Source organism: Salvia splendens, chromosome 15, assembly GCF_004379255.2.
Source record: "Salvia splendens isolate huo1 chromosome 15, SspV2, whole genome shotgun sequence".
NCBI lineage: Eukaryota > Viridiplantae > Streptophyta > Magnoliopsida > Lamiales > Lamiaceae > Salvia > Salvia splendens.
The window spans coordinates 14,678,535-14,694,054 of record NC_056046.1 but is presented as its reverse complement, the minus strand read 5'-3'; the positions used below and the strand labels follow the sequence as shown (position 1 = coordinate 14,694,054).

The following is a 15,520-nucleotide window of genomic DNA, read 5'->3' as shown; positions in this document are numbered from 1 at the left end:
CGGAATTGGTGTTGGAGATTCTTTGCGGAACATGCTTGGGAAGTTTGGAAGATTGCAAATCAGTTTGCAAGAAATAATATACGAGCCGAATTTTATCCATCTTCACTCGGAAAGAAGCAATTCCATCTCCGGCTATTTCATCCAAGGCTCGAAAGACCACAGCAAACACCCTTGGGCCTCCGCCGCCCACATCAAAATCCTCGCCTCCTGCGACCAAGGCATTCTCATCTGCGAGAGACGAGTCCGCTTCAACACCCGCCTCTACGCATGCAAGCCCTCCCCAACCCCAAGCTCCGCTACAAAACCGTCTCCATGGCCGTCGTCGTCCTCCACGTTTGTACTGTACGGAGATGCAGGACCACTGCGAGGAGTTGGAAATGGAAAAAGATGGACTGCTGCTGCGCCCTTCCCTGTGGAGACAACGTCACCGCTTTCGATCCTCCTGTCACCACCGCCGGCCGATTCATGCACTGGCTGACGTGGAGCAATAAGGTGGTGACGCTGGACGTTAAGCAGAGGTGTTTTGTTGAATCGTGGAGGCTGCCGGAGAGAGTGAGGTATAAAGAGAAGAGGTTGGTGGAGTATAAGGGGGGATTAGGGTTAATGTGTCAAGGGAAGGATGCCGAGGAGATGGAGCTGTGGGCCAATCCGGAGAAGAAGATGGTTGTACGTGTCAGAGCTGATTTGGATCATCCCACTTTCAAGCACTTTTGCAACAATGACATCGTTTTCGTGACGACTGCGGATGCGGAAGGAGGCGCATTCTATAATCTCTCCAATTCTAGTGTTACTAAAGTGCAACTGCCTTCCCATCTTAGATGTCCCTACAGATTTCACCAACGAGTATTTCCCTTCAAATCCGATGTCAACATCGTTCATCTCAAACCTGTCTCCACATCAAAAACCACATAACTTCCCTTGTATTTTTTGTTTTACTCTATGTAGTTTCATTATGGTTTTGTTATTTTTTGCCAATTGTAATTAGGTCAGATTTCATGTTTATAATATTTGCAAATCGCATTATTTAGAAATTTACATAAAATCATATAGTATAGACATCGATTTTACCAACTCATCAGATCTAAACAATAGTATCCATTAAATTCCCAAAGAATGAGAATATATCGCATTACTTAATTAATCAAGAAATCCACATAATGTAGTTACAAACTAAAAATTGTTTTATGTTGTTGGGCGTGTTGATTTACAATGTTTAATTTTAACTTCTTTATGTACTCCTAGTTAAATATTGATATATATAAAATACGCGACCGATGCTATCCTATATAAAATTTAAATCCAAATCTCGTATTGTAAAATATAGCCTAAATCCAAAGATTAAAAAAGGAAAGGAAGATGAAATTAGTACAACTAAGCGGAATATGAAAATTGTTGCAACCGTTAGTATGTATATTACGTACTACTGTATATCATAACAACTTTTATTATTATTATTATTATTATTATTATCAAATTAATTAATAGTATATGCTGAACAAGGATATTTTTATTTCCTTCTATGTTTCAAATTCCAACGTATAGTTCCAAAAAAAATTGCAATCTTTCATTACCATCGCGTGAACTTTAGATATTGATACACTTTCCAAATATAAAATCTTATTACCTTAATCGACTTTAAGTTATAACTACTTCATCTGCCGCCGACAATCAAGCAAACGCTAGATTTGAGAATGGCAACTCAAATCTTGAACAACGATTCCAAACCCTGCCTTTCCGTTTTCCGTGGAAGAAAGGTTGCTCGCAGATCCAAGGCGCCTAAAGGGATCACAATCAAGAAACCAAACATCTCTTGTTCGGACAACAATGGTAAGAGGAAACCGGAGTCACAAACTACAACAAACGACGTCGGTTTCAAGAAACGAAGGGTGGATGTGTTTCCTGAGTGTGTGAGCGTCGACGAGTACAAGAGCTTGGGGAAAATCAGCTCAGGATCCTACGGCGTAGTCTACAAAGTCGAACACAAGAAAACCGGAGAGATCATGGCGATGAAGGAGGAGTTCGATGGCCTGTCTCCCTCGACAACGGCAGAAATCGACATCCTTAAGTCCCTCGGTGGCCACCCCTCCATTGTGCAATTCAAGGAGGTCGCGGTGGATGAGTACGACGGCGTTTATGTGGTGATGGAGTACATGGACACTGATCTAAGAAGATACATGTCTCTCAACGGAGATCATGGCCTTGCAATGAGCCAAGTGAAGGCGCTTATGAAGCAGTTGATCCAAGGTGTCGACTTTCTTCATCGGAACAAGGTCGTGCATAGGGATCTCAAGCCCGCAAATGTGCTCCTGAGCAAAGGGGGGCGGTTGAAAATATGTGATTTTGGGCTATCGGTTAGGGTTGAGGATGAGGAGGAGGAGTGCAAGGTGGGGACGTTGTGGTACAGGGCGCCCGAGTTGCTTCTTGGGGAGAGGAGGGGTTCGTGTGCTGTCGATATGTGGGCCGTGGGGTGCATATTCGCGGAGATGGTGATAAACGAGGTGTTGTTTCGAGGGGAGTCGGAGGAGGATCAGTTGCACGAGATGTATTGCATTCTTGGCCATCCTAGTGCTAAGAATGTTGAGATTTCTATTTGTTGTGCAAATTTGATGCTTTCAAGAGATGGATTTGATCTGCTTAAAGGGTTGTTGTGTTATGATCCAGTGAAGAGGATGACTGCAGAAATGGCTCTCAATCATGCATGGTTTGAAGATGAAATTACTTCATGATTTTGTTGAGAGAGAGTGAAACTTTCTTAGTTGGTATATACGTATGCATTGTGTTTAATCTCTAATTTTGATACATCTTGTTGTTGGCTTGTTGTAGCTCTGTCACTGTCACTGTCACTGATACAAGACATATCTTTCATATCTCCAATATATTAGTAATTAATATCTTTACAATATATTTTGCTTGGTTAAGATTATATTAGATTTATTTATTTGAGGATTCCACATTATAAATATGTGGGAATATTTCATAATTGACAATCAATCAAGAAATAAAATATTTTCACACTCTATTCTCTTTTTCATCATGCACAACGCACAAACCCTATTTTTCGACACCGGAGTGATCGACTGGCAAAAGCTCCCGCGACGTTCGATGCAGAATCTATCGTTGAGGAACTTCTTCCTTAACAAGTGGTGCTTTCATTCTCGAACTCATGGCCGAAGTCAATCTTCGTTCATGGCCGGAGATATCGCAAGCATCTGAAGGCTTGCAACTGAATTCAACAGCAGCAACGTTGGAGTATATCAACGCTATGCTCGCCCGACTCGAGACCCGATTGGTTGAGCATTAGCGCAGGGTAGCAGCAACGCTCCCTCCATTGCAACCCGAACCTGATCCACCCGATGCTTTGCAATGGCAGCAACCACAATGACCGGAGATACACGATTGGCGGTGGCAACAACATCAGCCCCACACGCAGCCGGTCCAGAGCAGCAGTCATTCCACGCCGATTATCAACAATGGCAGCCAAATTACCATCAGCCGGAAGTGCTGCACATGCAGCCAACGTACCAGCCACCGCAGTTCAACCGATCGCTGAGCCCCTGCACGACGTCTCTGCCTGCCATTACCCAGCCACGATCCGGTTCAACGCACCAGCCTCAACAGTCCCGGGAGTTTATTGATTCGGGCCAGCCGCGATATCTCAACAATATAACCAACCTCTTGGTTTGATCGCCCTCTCCTGCCCAACTTGCTGCCGTAAACGATTACAACGAGAACATTGATGATGAAAATATAGCAGCAGAGAACATTGATAATACTCCACGATGGTATTGAGTGAGGATATTCCTGAAGACATTAACGATGTTTCTAACAATGCTACTCGCAATGATGGTGTTACTCTTGATGTTCTAGACAACGAGCCCTATAAAGATATCCTTGTGAACAAAAATATGATGCCTCAAGTGCTCGTTGAGGCATATGATGACAAGATTGGTGATGGAATTATTGTTCCAACACATAGTGAATTGGAGATAAAATATGATATAGAGACTTTGCTTGAGGAGAATGTTGTCGGCTATGCGGATATCTATCTGTATTCACGTTAAGGGCATATCTAATAGAATTATTGGAGCAACAAATATTAAGAGCTCAAGGTCCTATATAAATATTATGTTCACCAACATAATTGAATCATGGTGCCAGTCTAGCAAGCAAAGTTTGTTCCATTATCGGCACCGACCGTGCACGTTTGATCCAGGAGGTTATGTTCGCGATGCTCTTCATTGTGTCGTGGTTACCACCTTGAGGACAAGGTGGATTTTAACCGCGGGAGAGTTGATACGAGACATATCTTCCATATCTCATATATATTAGTAATTAATATCTTTACAATATATTTTGCTTAGTTGGTTAATATTAGATTAGATTTATTTATTTGAGGATTCCACATTATAAATATGTGGGAATATTTCATAATTGACAATCAATCAAGAAATAAAATATTTTCACACTCTCTTCTCTTTTTCATCATGCACAACGCACAAACCCTATTTTTCGACGCCGGAGTGATCGACGGGCAAAAGCTCCCGCGACGTTCGACGCGAAATCTATCGTTGAGGAACTTCTTCCTTAACAGTCACACTATTTCAATTATGTTAAAATAAGAATCAAGAAAGTGATAGTTGAATCAAAACTTGGAGTATATATATTGATAGTAGAAGTCAACAGCAAATGCCAAACCTCTAAACTACGAAATCTTACAAATGAAGCAAAGAATTCGACTCAAACATATCAAAAGGACTTGTGGTACAAAGATTCACACTAACTTAAAACAAAATAAGACAAAAGTTAGGATCCTTTGGAACCAAACCAAAGGCAATCATCCTTGACAGCCTCATTTGCATATTCCTTAAACCTATACTCTTCTTGTTTTCCTGAACAGCTCACTCTCCCTTCGCTGTAGCACCGGCTGCAAAGGCTGAAGTGATCTTTTGTCTCCTTGAAACGCGGCCCAATTATGGGGTACCGGCAGGTACCACAGACATGCCTGCCATGGCGGCTCCTATCTCTGCCCTCGAGCTTCACCAGGGTCGACATGATGCTAAAGCCCCTTTCTTGATCATCAAACATTGCAAAGATCTCTGTCGAGGAAACCAACGAGTTATCATCTATCTCCCCACGAATTTCTGAGATCTCACTTATGCCATGTGTGGGAATGTAGATCCTCCTCAACAGCTTGATGTATCTCTGAGCGTCGGATTTCTTGACCTGCGCATTGCCTTCGTTCACAAGGCACCATAGGAGTGACTCGTATGAAGTTTGCTTCCGTTTTTCTACAGAGGCTCCGCAGAGAGGGGTGAGGACTGCGAGAAATATCCCCTAATCCACCCTCCCTGACTCGGATTCGTCCAAAACACAAAGGATTTTCTGGTTTATAGCTTTGACAACTCTCACAAAAGCTTCTGGCTTCAGGAAACTAAGCAACTTGTGGAGAATTCCTTCAAGTGAAGCTTTGTGTATGAACCTTTCCGACATGCCACTGTCGGAGTAAGAAATTGGGACATCCCCTTCACTCATTTCCATCTTGATCTTCTCAACCTCACACCGGTTCAATCTAGTGACCCTCTGGAAGTTTATGATGTCAAGCACGATGGCCAGCTCCGGCCTTAACGTGGTTTTCTCGCCCACGGCCTTAAACTTCGAGGGCTCCACAGTTACAAAGGCTGCCTCACCATTGCCATTACCATTCCCCCTCAACTTCCTTTTCTGCAGCTGCTTCAAATGAGCTATAGCATCGTGCAATTCCACTCTGTTTGTCATCTTTAAAGCTTCTTTCAAAGCTTTCATAGCATCCTCGGTTTCTGCAGCTCCTAACAAAGAGACGGCCTTGTTCAACTGTGCCCTCCAATGGCTCGGACAGACAGCCAAAACCCGAGTATACATCTCCGAGGCTCTCTGATACCTTCCCATATCCATGTACAATCCTCCCAAGTTGTACAATGCATTCACATGACCCGGTTTCAGATCAATCGCCTTCTGAAACTCCTTGATCGCGTTCTCATCATCGCCCATGGCATGCAACGCAGAAGCCAGATCACAATGTGCATCTGCATAATCATTGTTCATGTAAATAGCCATTTCTAAGGCCTTCACAGCTGCCCTATACTCCCCTACACCAAACAGGGCACTGCCTAAAAGCTTCAAAGCCCAGAAATGAGTCGGACAGAGGATGGCAGCCTCTCTGTAATGTTCACAAGCACCAAGAACCATACCTTCTCCCTCAAGTGCAATCCCCAAATTCACATGAATCTGAGGTAACAAATAAGCCCACTGATTCCCACCAGCTTCTGCTGCCTCTAAAGCAAGCAAGAACTTTGCTTTCGTCTCACTATGCATACCAAGAACATACAAACAATTCCCTGCTCTAAAATGAGACTTCACATCAAAAGGTGTCAATTCACTAGCCCTCTTGAAACTCACCATCGCCTCACCTCGTTAAACGGGTAATGCTCGTACAACACATGACTGATGGCCATTTGGCCATCAAACGCCTCAGCACACGAACGTACGTTGTCCGCACTCGACCTCAGTACTCCTAACTCCTTAACGAACGCTGCATAATCCGAAGAAGCCTCGTCCCATATCACTCTCTTGTCCGATATCTCACTAGACTGCGGGCCGAGCTCTCTAGACCATCCCTGATGGCCGGAAGAGAGAAAAACGTCTGAATTGTTATTCTTTATCTTCCCATCATTCAAGCTTCATCTGCTTCGTCTTCAACCTATTGATAAGACCCTCCAGATCATCTACGAGGTTCCACGTGTCATCGAACACAATGTTGTGGTTAGGGGAAACAGCCCATGCAGCAGTGCGCTGCTTCTTGTGAGGCTCCATCACGACGGAGGAAGACGACGCCGCCTCCTCCGAAGCTTTGATTTTATCCTCCTCTGACGCCTTCAGCTCGAGGCTGAGGGCTTCGAAATCTCTGTCCACGTCACCGTCGTCGTAGGTGCGGAGGAGTCCGTCAAAGGTGAGGCCTTTCTCGCCGTCGATGAATTCGCCGTAGGTGCGGAAAAGCTCGTCGAGAGTTGCGCTAATCTGTTCGTCGCTGAACCACAGCCACCACAAGCGCCGACATCTCCTCCCGCTTCAGGCCCCCGTCTCTGTTCACGTCGAATTGCTGGAATATTCACCTCACTTTTTCAGATCTGCTCCCTCAAGTCGTCATGGCTCGATCTCGCCCCCAATTTCAGGATATTCAATTGGGAATGCCGGTGGAAAAGTGATTTCGGGGGAATCAAATTGAGTGCAATGATGCTTAAATAAGGGATTGAATTGAGCTAGGCCTTTATACGAAGAATTTAATGAGCTGAAACAGAAGATTTGGGAAATTATAGCTCCTAAATCAGCTCAGAGAATTGAGAAATGGATTCATCCGCTTCTGAAAATGGGAAATGAAATCTATTTAAGGATTTCTCTCATGCGAAGAAGAAAAAGAATTTCTATATATCAATTTTAATTTTTTTACTTTTATTTTATCACTTGTACTACTCCACTAGTTGTTCCCTTATTCGCACTCGGATTAGTTGAAAGTAGCTTTCGATCCTCCTGTCACCACCGCCGGCCGATTCGTGCACTGGCTGGCGTGGAGCAATAAGGTGATGACGCTGGACGTTAAGCGGAGGTGTTTTGTTGAAGCGTGGACGCTGCCGGAGAGAGTGAGGTATAATGAGAAGAGGTTGGTGGAGTATGCCGAGGAGATGGAGCTGTGGGCCAATTTGGAGAAGAAGATGGTTGTACGTGTCACAGCTGATTTGGATCATCCCACCTTCAGGCACTTTTGCAACAACGACGTTGTTTTCTTGATGACTGCGAATGCGGAAAGAGGCGCATTCTATAATCTCTCCAAATCTAGTGTTACTAAGGGCACCCACAGTGGCGGATGATGACGCGCCCGAGCAGAGCTGATTTGGATCATCTCACCTTCAAGCACTTTTGCAACAACGACGTCATTTTCGTGACGACTGTGGATGCGGAAGGAGGCGCATTCTATAATCTCTCTAATTCTAGTGTTACTAAGGGCACCCACAATGGCGGATGATGGCGCACCCGAGCAGAGCTGATTTGGATCATCCCACCTTCAAGCACTTTTGCAACAACGACGTCGTTTTCGTGACGACTGCGGATGCGGAAGGAGGCGCATTCTATAATCTCTCCAATTCTAGTATTACTAAGGGCACCCACAGTGGGGCGGACGATGGGCCACCTGATGTCTTGGGCGCGCTATCGTCCGCCACTGTGGGTGCGCGGACGATGGACGATGCGTCGTCCTCGCCCGACAGATAGTCCGCGGAGGAAGCGCGGACGATGCAACACATTTTTGTTTTTTTTTTGAATTTTGTCTATTTATTAAACCTCGTTTCTCATTCTATTTTTTATACGAACATTTCTCGCATTTCTCATTTCTCTCATCTCTTACATTTCTCCATCTCTCACAAACCAAAGTGAACCACGACGACGACCAGAGTTCCTCGGAGGGCGGTAGTCCGACCTTGACTCAAGCCTTAAATGCAGCCGCTCAAGACGCAATGGCGGAATTCTTAGCCGAAATGCATCGCGAGGCGGCGGCGGCGACGGCGACGGAGCAAATCCCCAGGCCTATTCGACGTCGGACGTTTGTCCTCCGCGAACACGCCGCAGCTCACGAACGTCTAGTTGCAGACTATTTTGCCGGCGCGTCTCTGGTTCAAGGAAGTCCTCGCCGATGTCATGTATGCGTGCATTATCTTGCACAATATGATAGTCGAACATGAAGGTGGGAGCATCAAGGATTGGACCGATGATGAAGGTGCATCTAGCTCCTCCAGCACGGCGACCGTGCCCCTAGCTCGAGGATTATCGATGGGCTTCAATGAGGTTCTATCTAGATAGGCCTCAATGCGCAACCAACAAGACCATGCTCAGCTCATGAACGAAATGATTGAAGAAGTGTGGGCCCGTAACCGTCGTTGTTGAGTTTGCATATTTTTTTAATTCTTATTTTAATATATTAATTTTATAAATGAAATGAAGGTTTTTCCCAAATTTTGTATTTATTTAAATATTCAAATAAAAGAAAATGCTTAGGGCGCCCCTTAGGGCGGCTTATAGGGCGCCCCACTGCAGGTGAAAGGGTAGGAGGATAAAATGCTGACGTGACGGTGCATAGGGCGGGCTTTAGGGAGCCCCACTGCTGATGCCCTAAAATGCAACTGCATTCCCATCTTAGATGTCCCTACAGATTTCACCAACGAGTATTTCCGTTCAAATCCGATATCAACATCGTTCATGTCAAACCTGTCTCCACATCAAAAACCACATAACTTCAATTCCCTTGTATTTTTTGTTTTACTCTATGTAGTTTTATTATGGTTTTGTTATTTATCACTCGTATCATCTGGTACTTTCATCGTGTTCTTATCCTCTATATTTCCGCCATCAAGTCATACACCTACACTGTCTACCACCATCACCAATTCGACGGACAGTTCTCCTTGCCACTGCACATGTCGAGCCCCACATCGTGTTGGTACCCCCAGAGACAAGATGTGCAATTTGGGTACTCCTATTCAGATCCGGAGTACACACTGCCCCTGCAAATCGCACAGCCACACCCGCCAACGTGCTGGGACAATCCATGGCAGCCGCTCCAACAATACCAGCAGCCACCGCAGACCTACCAGCATCCACTCCAACACTTTTCAGTGTCCTATCCGCGCCCCGAACCTGACCCACCCGACGAGCCCCCGATGTACACCGTTGCACAGCCGCCTTACCAGCCCTTCCAGAAGCCATCGCCTCCATACCAACCGCCTTACGACAGTGTCACCGAGCCCCTCGGCATGCCATGTGACTCGGTGATGCCAAATTCGGAACCGAACCTACAGGTGCCACCCTTGGTTTCACAGCTCGAGCGCCTGATTGCAATTGGAAAAAACTTGGAGTCTCGGATGGATGCAAATGAACGCTGCTTGGGTGATCCTCACGCCGCAGCGAGTCCGACGAGCCATTGCCGCACAACCGCTCCATTGCCTGCTGCAGCTGCTGTCCCGTCCTTAAATCTGCCCCCACCAGTTCCTCCATGCAGCTCCGACATTAGTGGAGATAAGGGCGAATTGTTAGATGATGACCCGCCCCCACCAGCCGTGATCTCCCAGCCCGGTGGCCCCAATACCAGTCCAACATTTGTCCCTCATGTTGTACTTGCTACTGTCCCCAGTTTAATAAACATGGAGATTTCAGAGAGTGTGGAACGCGACTGCTCTAGTTCTTCTATCAGCAAGGGAATAGTTACCAAGGATATTCATGAGTTTGATGATATACTTATCCAGGCCGAAGGTCTTCACCAACAAAGAATTGTTATATGCAATGTTGTTGTTATGGCAAAGATCCTGAATGATACTTTTATTCTACTGGTTCTAAAGGAAGTCCATGGTGAATGGCGGTTTTCAACTATTGGGGTATGTGCAACACAACGATAAGGTGCATTTGATCCAGGAGGGTATACCTCGCAAAGATTTGATGGACAAGCCTTCACCGTCAAGAAGCCGAAATTGCCTATGCCCGATAGTCATATCTTGATAACCCTACCTTTGAGACGAGGCATAGAGGATCAAGTAGAAATAATGAATAAGGGAGTGTCGATGATTTTGGGAGGTCGAAGAAGTCTACTCGTTACAATTTCTAATTTCTCTATTGCGAGTTCGTTCGGTTGGACGGATGAGAATGGAGTACCATCTACATGGGATCTAGGGCCTCTTGTTGATAGCTCGTGTTCCTTGCAGGTGGTCGAGAACAATTTGGATAGAGAAGCCGCTCATAAGTCCTTTGTCGCCTCCACAGCTACCCGACCGTGAGAAATCCAATTTCTCGAGAGCATTATGAAAACTCGGAACATCTTGATGGTAGGGATGGTTTGAAGTGGCTTCAATTGGGAATTGCTCCACATGAGTTTCTTATTGCCATTGATGGCAGTTCTATAACTAGTTTTCCCACATATGTTGCCCACTTTGGGAGTGGTTAAGGGGTTGATGAGTTGTCTAAGTGAGAAACTCGAGCACACGTAATATGAATTTGGAGATGTAATTTTATTTGGTCGTGGTCAGAGAATAAAGATTGATGAGCATAAGGAGTTTTATGATGTGTTTCTTGATAGTCGGATTTCGGAGCCGGGATGCCTCATTGCTCTTTTGTTTCCACCTTGAGGACAAGGTGAATTTCCACCGTGGGGGAGTTTATACGAGTATATTCCCAATTATTTCATATATTATTGATTTAGCATATCTTTCCTATTTCTTAATCACTAAGTTAGGTTATTAGGGAGTATTATAAATATGAGTCTTTGTTATCTTTTGACTTAATTATTGAAGGAATACAATTATCTTTTATCGTATTTTACTTTTCTGCAATTTTCTTTTCTCAGTCTTTGTTCATCGGTTGCTCGGCGGAATTCCTTCCACGAACGGACCTCTTTTATCCGGTAATTTCTCGCCATTATTCTCCAATACGAGTTTACTCGTATCAAACTCCCTCCGTCCACGAAAAATAGAGCACATTTGTCATTTTTGGTTGTCTACGAAAAATAGAGCACATTTTAAAAGGGAAAGTTTTCGACAACTTCTCTCTTACTTTTTTTCCTTCTCTCTTACCACCCCACATTCCCCTAACACTACTTCTCTCTCACTTTTTTCCCTTTTATATTATATTTTTTTCCCTTATCTCTTACTAATAATATGGACCTCATATTCCACTAACACTACTCTCTTACTTTTTTTTTCTCTTCTCTCTAACTTTACCAATTTCACATTAAAACCAATGTGTCATATTTTTCGTGGACGAATGGAGCATGATTTTTAGGAGTAATAACATAGGAAGTAAATGACGTGATTACCCTTACCGGAAATATATGTACATTTTTTAGGAGAAACCTGCAGAATTGGTCGACTCCTATCTATTCTCTATCACTCTCCAGGTTTCTCCTTAAACCCTTCATCTTCTTCCCTTCTAGGAATATGTTTTTTCTACCAATTCTGCTTTTTAACAACTGTCAAATTTCCATTGTTTTTATCGGCTTCTTTCTTCTTGTTGTTGTTGGCTTTAGACTTTCATCGATTTCAGTTTCTTCATCCTAATTTTGCGGTTGAATGTATAACTGGAGGTGTTACATGTTAGTATTTCAAAATTAGAGTGGGATTTTAAAACTTGTAGAGATCCTTGTGGGTAGATAAATGTTGTTATAATCTATAATTTGTTGAAATTAAAGTTAGGTTTTCTTGAGATTGTTTTGAATTAAGCTTGCGTTTGGGGAGTTTTATGCTATTGTTTAGTTTTCATTGTATATTCTTCTTTTTTAGGATTTGATTTTTATAATTCTATTCTTTTGAGCAAAAATATTGGTGTGGAGTTTTCCCATTGTGATCCAGCATAAAAAATGGCGGCACAGTTAGTTAAAGAATGGACTGCAATTCAGCAGTTTCCGACAGCCACTCAAGAAAAGTTGGTTAATTTGCTGTCAAAATAAAGATGAAGGTTTGTGATACAGACCAAACAAGAGAACTCATCCCAAAAGACTAGCCTGTTAGGAGAGAGAGCTCATTTAGTCTATATACCCCACAACCGATGTGGGAATTGAGTACGTAACATTCGACCCTCCTTTAAGGGCCAACGTCCTCGTTGGTCACGGCCACGTTGGTCACGACTGGTTCTTTGCCAGGCCACTACTCCGTGGGCCACCACTCCGAGTGGTCACGTCCACGTTGGTCACGGCTGGTTCTTTGCCAAGCCACCACTCCGTGGGCCACCACTCCGAGTTCTCGTTGGTCACGGCCACGTTGGTCACGGCGGATTCTTTTCCCGGCCACCACTCTGTGGGTCACCACTCCGAGCGGCCCCAAACGCACTCGTTGGTCACGGCGAGTTCGTTGCCCGGCCACCACTCCGAGCCGTTTGGGCTCTCAATGAAAGCACCAATTGATACAGACCAAACAAGAGAACTCATCCCAAAAGACTAGCCTATTAGGAGAGAGAGCCCATTTAGTCTATATACCCCACATCAGTTGTTCTCACAACCGATGTGGGAATTGAGTCCGTAACAGTTTGATGTTTTGCTCAAAGCTGTGTGTCTTTGCTGCAATTCAGTCAACAGATTTATAAGATGAGATAAAGCTGATGCAATTGGACTGGTTTATTCTGAATCGATCATTCTCGCAGTTGAGTTTAGATTTCTTCAGATGTTTTAGTGAAACTTTACCATCTTTTGTAGAATGTTGACACTTTAACGATCCTTGTTATGGGGAAAGACGGTGTTGATAAATCTTCAACAGTTAATTCGATCATAGGGGAACGTGTGGTAACTGTGAGCGCTTTTCAGGTAAATGTAGTTTGGTTTTGAAACTTAGCCTTACAATTTGAGATCTATGTCTGATGTGATTGCTGAGTAACTTATAAACTTGTTTTTGCCCTTTACTTCAGTTGGAAACCCAAAGGCCAGTGATGGTTTCACGGTCACGATTAGGTTTTAGTTGAACATTATTGACACCCCTGGACTCAGTGAAGGGGCCTATGTCAACGATCAAGTTCTGGATACCATAAAAAGGTATTTTAATGGTACACATTATTGGTCTTGTTGTCTATAATCAAAAGGCACAGTTAGTGATACATTTATTATGATTGAGTCGTATCTTCCCTGTGGAGACAACGTCACCGCTTTCGATCCTCCTGTCACCACCGCCGGCCGATTCGTGCACTGGCTGACGTGGAGCAATAAGGTGGTGACGCTGGACGTTAAGCAGAGGTGTTTTGTTGAATCGTGGAGGCTGCCGGAGAGAGTTAGGTATAATGAAAAGAGGTTGGTGGAGTATACGGGGGGATTAGGGTTAATGTGTCAAGGGAAGGATGCCGAGGAGATGGAGCTGTGGGCCAATCGGGAGAAGAAGATGGTTGTACGTGTCAGAGTTGATTTGGATCATCCCACCTTCAAGCACTTTTGCAACAACGACGAAGTTTTCCTGACTATTGTGGATGCGGAAGGAGGCGCCTTTCAAATTCTAGTCTTACTAAAGTGCAACTGCTTACCCACCTTAGATGTCCGTACAGATTCCACCAACGAGTATTTCCGTTCAAATCCGATATCAACATCCTTCATCTCAAACCTGTCTCCACTTCAAAAACCACAACTTCTCTTGTATTATATTTTTGTTTTACTCTTCTTTTTGTATGTAGTAGTTTTATCATGGTGTTGTAATTTTTTGCCGACTGTATTAGGTCTGATTTTATGTTTATAAGGCCATCCACAACGCTGTTCCTATACCGTTCCTTAAACTACTATTTGCGGGCCCCACTGTACTTTTTTACTCCATTCCTTAACTAAGGAACGAAACCTGCAACCCTCCGTTTCTTATCCGTTCCTTAACCGTTCCTTAAATTACTATTCATTCAATTTCATTTTTTATTTTTATTTCCAACCCAATTCAATTAAAACAAACACACTTTATTAAATAAAATAAACTTACAACATAAAATTCGTAAAAAAACATAATTTACGTACGGGAGCGTCGTTGGGGCGGCGTGGCTTCTTCCGCCTCCCGTCGTCGATCTTCTTCAAGTGATTGTTCCAATATTTGACGCATTTGTTCAAAAGGATCCATTAGTTTGATTAAATTTGGGAGAAGAAAAACAGAGTTGATTTGAGATGAAAATTGGGGTGGAAATAGAGAGGATTTGAGAGGAATAGATGTGTGTTTGTGAGTGAAATGAGTATGAAATAGAGTATTTATAGAGTAAATAAATTTAAAAAAATAAAAAATAAAAAATAAATAAAAAACGAATACAAAAAACGGTAACAATACCGTTACAAAAAAAATTATTAAATTCGATTTTTTTAAAAAAATGAATTATTGCGTCACCGTGACGAAACCCACTCGCGGGGCAGCGAGTGGGTGTCACGCGTCGAATGAGAGCCTGCCACGTCGCCTCGGCGCGTGGCGGAACGTGTCGTGCCGCAACAACGACACCCGGAACGGCATCGGCACGAAATGGCGACGAAACGGCGGCTGCAACGCGTGCCGCCGCGGAACCGTTCTTCCGGAACGGCTTAGGCACCGCAACGGCACAGCGTTGCGGGTGCTCTAATCTTCGCAGATTGATGGAAAGTTTTATATTAATAATCTCAGCTTTTAATGTAGGGTACATATTAAATAATTGCATAACACGCAAACTATTATATTTTGATTATTTTTAAAATTTTAATGTTGGTCATTTTAAAATATACTAAAACAAAATTACATAATTAGTATCTAATATATTTTCTGCAAAATTTCCTTTTTTCCAAGCAAGATTTAACCCTTCCAACTCCAAAATCCAAGACTAAAGATTTAACTTGATTTATCACCAATTTACTCTCGTCAAATTATCAATTTGAGAAAGGTTTCATACTTTTTATGGAAGAGAAAGCAATAATATGATTAATTGATTGTAAATTACGATTTTTTCTGACTTATTTTGCCCTTTTTATAATTTGAATGACTAA

General features: G+C 43.5%; 1 protein-coding gene and 1 pseudogene across 1 annotated transcript; one reads left to right on the top strand and one right to left on the bottom strand.

The window, feature by feature from the left end:
* Positions 1 to 1,691: 1,691 nt before the first annotated feature.
* LOC121766737 (cyclin-dependent kinase G-2-like) lies at positions 1,692 to 2,726 on the top strand. The gene has a single exon (XM_042162993.1). It carries the CDS (start codon positions 1,692 to 1,694, stop codon positions 2,724 to 2,726), a length of 1,035 nt encoding a protein of 344 aa, XP_042018927.1.
* Positions 2,727 to 4,803: 2,077 nt separating this feature from the next.
* LOC121767987 lies at positions 4,804 to 7,183 on the bottom strand (annotated as a pseudogene).
* Between the last annotated feature and the right edge of the window lie 8,337 nt (positions 7,184 to 15,520).

What these genes read in the sequence shown, in the direction of transcription:
- LOC121766737 (XM_042162993.1), top strand. Translation starts at nt 1,692, where the DNA reads ATGGCAACTCAAATCTTGAACAACGATTCCAAACCCTGCCTTTCCGTT.